Here is a 5,387-nt window from a genome sequence, read left to right as displayed (position 1 = left end):
ACTCTTTCTCTCAGTTCAATAGAGACATGCAAATTGCACAGATGACACTAGAGGAATTCAGCCAACACTTTTAAGTGTGCCTAGTTGATCTGGCCATTCCAACTAGCTACTGCTTTGCTACTTCTGAGTCAGCCTGAAGTCTGAATGTGAGCCAGGGTTTGGACTTCTCTTTCAAAAAATGTATGTCCCACACAGGCTTTTAAATAGAAACTGGATTAGAATTGAATTGTAATTTAACTAAAACATATTCCATTTATGACTTTCAAAGAAACTCAGAGAGCACTCAGCTAGCTGAAGTTACTCTACAGTGTCTAGAAATTACCCATCACTCCTTCCCCACCTCCTGATTTTAACCTGCTTTCCTCTCATTTTTGAAGAAGCACACAGACGGGAGAAGGAAGCTTTCTCTTCTCTGATCTAGTTGGTGAATACTTCCTATCAAGTTGGCTTATGCTGCCTTGGTCAAGCAACATCTCTCACAAGAACAAAGGGCTGCCCAAAGCACAGGCTCTCTGCCACAGTCGGAGTTACCTGGGCCAGATTCCCACTGTGCTGAACCTCACCAGAAACACAGAACAAACTCAAATTTCAGAAGCACTCATCCTGCTTTTAGGCAGTGATGCCTATGCTTCTCTAGCAACCCCATTTCTTTCCCACCTTCCCTAAAGAAGGATAGGACAAAGTGCCCAAGGATAAGCACTCCCATAGCTCTGTCTCTGCTGGAGTGCAGCTCTGTGGCTGCAAGCCAAGTAGAACAAGCAAGCACGAGACAGGACTCAGTGTAGTGTTACCTATAAAACCCAGCATAGTTTTACCTCTTCAGAGAATATGCCTCTGCTTACACTACATTACTTTCAGCCAAAGACAAGGAGACAGCTCAGTAATGGGCAGTAACTGGAACAACTGAAAAAGCAGCATAGAAAATATGCTAGCATTAACTGCTAAATCCAGATTTTAAAGACTGAAAATGAAGTTATATTCACCACTAGTACTAGCTCCTGGAAAAAGGAGGTTAGTGTTTAAAAAAATTTTTTGGAGAAAAACCCCAAAACCCAACTAATACGTAACTGTAGCAAGCAAACTTTGTTTGTTCTGCTAAGCAATTCTAGTTGAAAAACAAAGATTTAGTAGTGAAACTTTTCATACTTGGGGAAATTATATTCTACTTGCTGAGGTCCTACAAAAAATCAGTTGAAACTCTGTGCACAAAGTTTAGAGAAATTACATACAGTACTCCACACACATGACTGACAATTGCTATTTCGACAAAAAGAATGGTAGGGATGTGGGGAGAGAGGGAGAAAACAGAATAAAGATGTACCTTTCTGGCATTAGAAGATATTGTGTTTGCCATTAAGCTTTCCAGATAACTGCTCAAGCTAATGCCTTTAACAGTAATAATTGCTTCTTGAGTTAGTACAGTTCTGTAAGAGAATAAAGAAAAGTTAATACCAAAACTGAATGGGACTAGCATAATGTCTCCTATACACAAAGAAGCACTCAAATATCCTTAACTTACTTTTCAGGGTTTTCAGGATGAGGCGTGTAAACCAGTCTTTCATCAACAGACACCAAGTTTGTGAGAGTAATCTTAGAAAGAAAAAAAAAAGGCTGAAATCCTCACTTCCTGTCTTTCATTTTTCTTTTATCAACAGCCCTACTCAATAATACTCACTTTAATGTCAGAGATGAAGCACTGTACACAGAATATAAACCCCAGAATAGTGTCAATAAAAAACCCTATAAAGGGTGACGCATCTTCTAGTTATATCAAACCAAGTTCCTATGCACAGTACCAAGCACAAAGAGCTTTCCGTTTGTTTTCTCTCAATGTTGAGTCCTATGTGATTGATGGCATGCAGTTCAGAGAAGCTCTTCAAGACCAAGACCAGTGTTGGTTGTTATGGTTAACACTGTTTGGACTATACAGAAAACTAATACTCGAGAAAGACAAAGCCTCTTGTACAGAGACAAGGCCCTCCAACGGACAACTTAAAATCTGATAGCTGCAAGTTCCCAGAATAGTAAAATACAGCCTAATACTTCATTTACATTTTGTGAAAAAAGACACTGCACATTAAAACTTTTATTGTAAATGGCAGTGTAATGTAGAACAAGCTATTAATCTAAAATTCAAAGTAATTTACATGCATCCTGAGAAATAAGTTTACATGAAAAATAGCATCATAAATGTTTGATCCCCAAGTATTTAAACTTTCCTATTTGTGGGAAGGAGGAGGAAAAAAAAAAGAGACAACTAAGACATGGAAACTGCTGCCTCCTGATGAAAGATGCAAGCACATTTCTAATCTAAATGTTAGTAAAACATCTAATCTCCAGAACTAATTACCACAAACTTCTTAAGCTACCACTCACATTAGTTGAGCAAAGCTCCATCTTTTTTTCCACTGGATCTACCACAGAATGTTCCTCAATGTAAGTCAGAGTTCTACTTGTTCCTAAAATCTGAAAGTGAAGGGGGAAAAAAAAAGTTAAGTACTTAAATAAATAAATAAATCCACCTTGAAAGGCATAACGTCAAGTTCTTAGAGACCTCAAATAAACAAAAAGTAAGTCACAGATAGCAGAACACTGTGAACAGCGGCAAGACTACATCCTGGTACGCTGTATCAGGTATATAGCATGACACCAGACCAGTCTGGAAGACACATATGGACAAACACACATTATAGACATATTAAAGCCTACAATGCATTCTCAAAATTATGATTTTAAAATTATAGCTGAAGTACTAAGTATGCTAATTACAGTTTATGTGATATTTGTGGTGATACTTCCTGTAAATTAAGCTTTTTTCAGCTCCAATTCAGACGATGACATAAAAATGTACCACACCCTTAATAAACCACAAAGACCGTAAAAGCGTACCGCTTTTACAATGCTTGGCAATCCCCACTCTGTGCTGAGAAGACGGTGACTATGCAACCTCCCCTGGTTATCAAGGCTTCTATCAAGGACGTCTACTCCTACCACACACGGATTCATTGGGTTGGGGTACTTCCTCATAGCAGCTTTGATCACTGTATCCCAAGGGTGTCTGTAAAAAGAAGAGACAATATTTTTAACTATTTTGTATTTAATGGCAAGTATTCAGACAACACTAAATCAGCTAATTACATTAGCTTGCATAAAATGGCCTGTCCTGTACAACTTTGTAGCTCGCAAAATCACAGAATCACAGCATGGCAGGGGTGGGAAAGGATCTCTAAAGATCATCTGGTCCAAGCCCCTTGGTAGACCAGGATCACCTAGAGAAGGTCACACAGGAACACGTCCAGGTGGGTTTTGAATGTCTCCAGAGAAGGAGACTCGACAAGCTCTCCGGGCAGTCTGTTCCAGTGCTCTGGTACCCTCACAGTGAAGAAGTTTTTGAACCTCCTGTATGGTAGTTTGTGACCATAGAAGTCTCTTCAGGATTCAGTGATGCTTGCAAAGACACTAAGAAAGTACTGATACACAAACAGAAAAAATAACAAAAAATTCTTTCTCCAGAGTGAAGAAAGGAATTATTAACCCAAGACTAACAGAAATGAGGGCAAGGGACAACAGTCACAAATTGCTACAAGTGACATTCCAATTAGCTGTGCAAAAAAACCTACAATAACAGGGTAGCAGTCCACAGAGGTTGTCAAATCTCCATCCATTTCAGAACTCAACTGGAAAAGCAACTTGACCTAACATTTAACTTTGACCTGCTTTGAGAAGGGGGCTGGATTAGATCACCTCCAGAAGAGTCCACTCCAACATAAATTCCTCTATAATTCTAAGCACACCAAATAAACTAAAGAAGAAATCATTAGCTTCTGTTTCTTCCTATAGTAAAAAAGCAAAGTGAAATTCTATTCAACTAAAAAAAAATAAATCAGGAAGTTCAAAATAAAGAAACAGATTCAGAAACCAGATCAGCTCACTGCCTTAAGTCTGCACCTATACTTCTGCTATCCTAATAGCTTGTTAGCATGAATTACATTTATGAATACTCTTCTCAATACAGAACTGTTTTTATGAAAGAAGTTTTGATAATCTCAAACTCCTGGGATCAGAGCAGCCCCACCACTGGACGTCAGTCTGTCCACACGGCTCTTGTTCTGGGACTTCATATATCTTCTTCTGAAACAGAGGAGACTAGAGAAATCATGGACTTGATCCAATACAGAAATTGTGTCCCTAAGCAATGATTTCTGTATTCACAATAATAGGTACATTTGGAATGAAAGGTTTGGAACCTTTAAAGGTACCTTTAAAAATTCAACTATTGATACCTAACTTAAGAAGGCATAGGAGTGCCAACTTGTACATAAGAGTTGCACTTAAGGCCCTAAATGGATGTGATTTTTAAGAACGCTGCTTTTAGTCTTAAAATAGACCAGTACAGAAGGGCATCAACAGTACATCTCCACCAGAACAAAGAGTAATACAGTTATAATAAGTTACTTTCCAACAAGTGTAAAAAAAAAAGGTCTTTCAGCTTTATTGGTGCAAGCAGGAAAAATAGAGCTCTCAATTCCTGCTTCACAAGGAGAGCTGGAGGACCACTCCTTCTTATCTTCAGTGGCTATACATCATAATCAACAGAGATAGGGGTAGATACACAAACTAAAAAGGTTAGATTTCTGTTAAGTCTCCTTGAGGAATTTTAAAAGTCAGAGATCTGATAAAGCACAACAATATTTTATTAACCCCTGTGCTGAACTATCTACACCCACACACATTACACCGTAAGATGGGGGCATTCCAATAGAGATCTTGATGAGAAAATGCCAAACAGAAATCGAGTTTGTGTCTCCCAGGTGACAGATACTAATCTCACACTCAGAAGTTATGCCATACACAAGCAGCCCTTACTAGCATCTGCCTGTCATTTTATATCAGAAGCTACTATGAACTTATACCAGACTAATATTAAAGTTCAACACCTATGTCAGCATGTCAGTTGTGTTCATACAATTAAAGAAGTGTAAAACTGCACATCTGGGATATTTTGTAAATATTTTACAAACTATCAACCCTGGTGTTCTTCAAGTTTCGAGATTTTTAAGACACCTGTAGGAGGTGAGTTATCTGTGGCATTTTAAGAGCTGCACTGGAACTGCTGGGTCCTTCACATCAGTTCCCCTGTATAGCTTGGGCAAGCATTACATTCCTGTTGACACTTTTGTCTACTGTTCCCTTATTATACAAAAATGAAACTGGATTGCCAGAACTGTGTTCCAAATATGTTTAATGCAGAAAAGGACTGACGATAAGAAAACTTACACGGCTATGAATGGCTGGCTGCTAGGCCTCTGCGAGAGTCTTGACAGCTAAGTAAGATAAGGTACGCGGTAACTCTTGGAATGTATCAAGTACATCAGTAGGTTGCGATA

The 5,387-nt window shown here is 38.6% G+C and overlaps 1 protein-coding gene across 1 annotated transcript in view; it reads right to left on the bottom strand.

Moving 5' to 3' along the window:
* The window catches only part of LOC104544763 (protein slowmo homolog 1-like), a gene marked incomplete at its 5' end in the record, with an annotated part of 7,686 nt that extends 4,628 nt beyond the window's left edge, over positions 1 to 3,058 (bottom strand). Inside the window, 4 exons of the mRNA XM_010189718.1 lie at positions 1,322 to 1,424; positions 1,520 to 1,590; positions 2,377 to 2,466; positions 2,890 to 3,058. Coding sequence (XP_010188020.1) covers positions 1,322 to 1,424; positions 1,520 to 1,590; positions 2,377 to 2,466; positions 2,890 to 3,058 — 433 coding nt within the window. The remainder of the gene's footprint in view (positions 1 to 1,321; positions 1,425 to 1,519; positions 1,591 to 2,376; positions 2,467 to 2,889) is intronic.
* Between the last annotated feature and the right edge of the window lie 2,329 nt (positions 3,059 to 5,387).

The sequence above is a fragment of the Mesitornis unicolor genome, unplaced genomic scaffold (genome assembly GCF_000695765.1).
Source record: "Mesitornis unicolor isolate BGI_N332 unplaced genomic scaffold, ASM69576v1 scaffold32468, whole genome shotgun sequence".
NCBI lineage: Eukaryota > Metazoa > Chordata > Aves > Mesitornithiformes > Mesitornithidae > Mesitornis > Mesitornis unicolor.
This window is presented reverse-complemented; position numbering and strand designations above follow the sequence as displayed.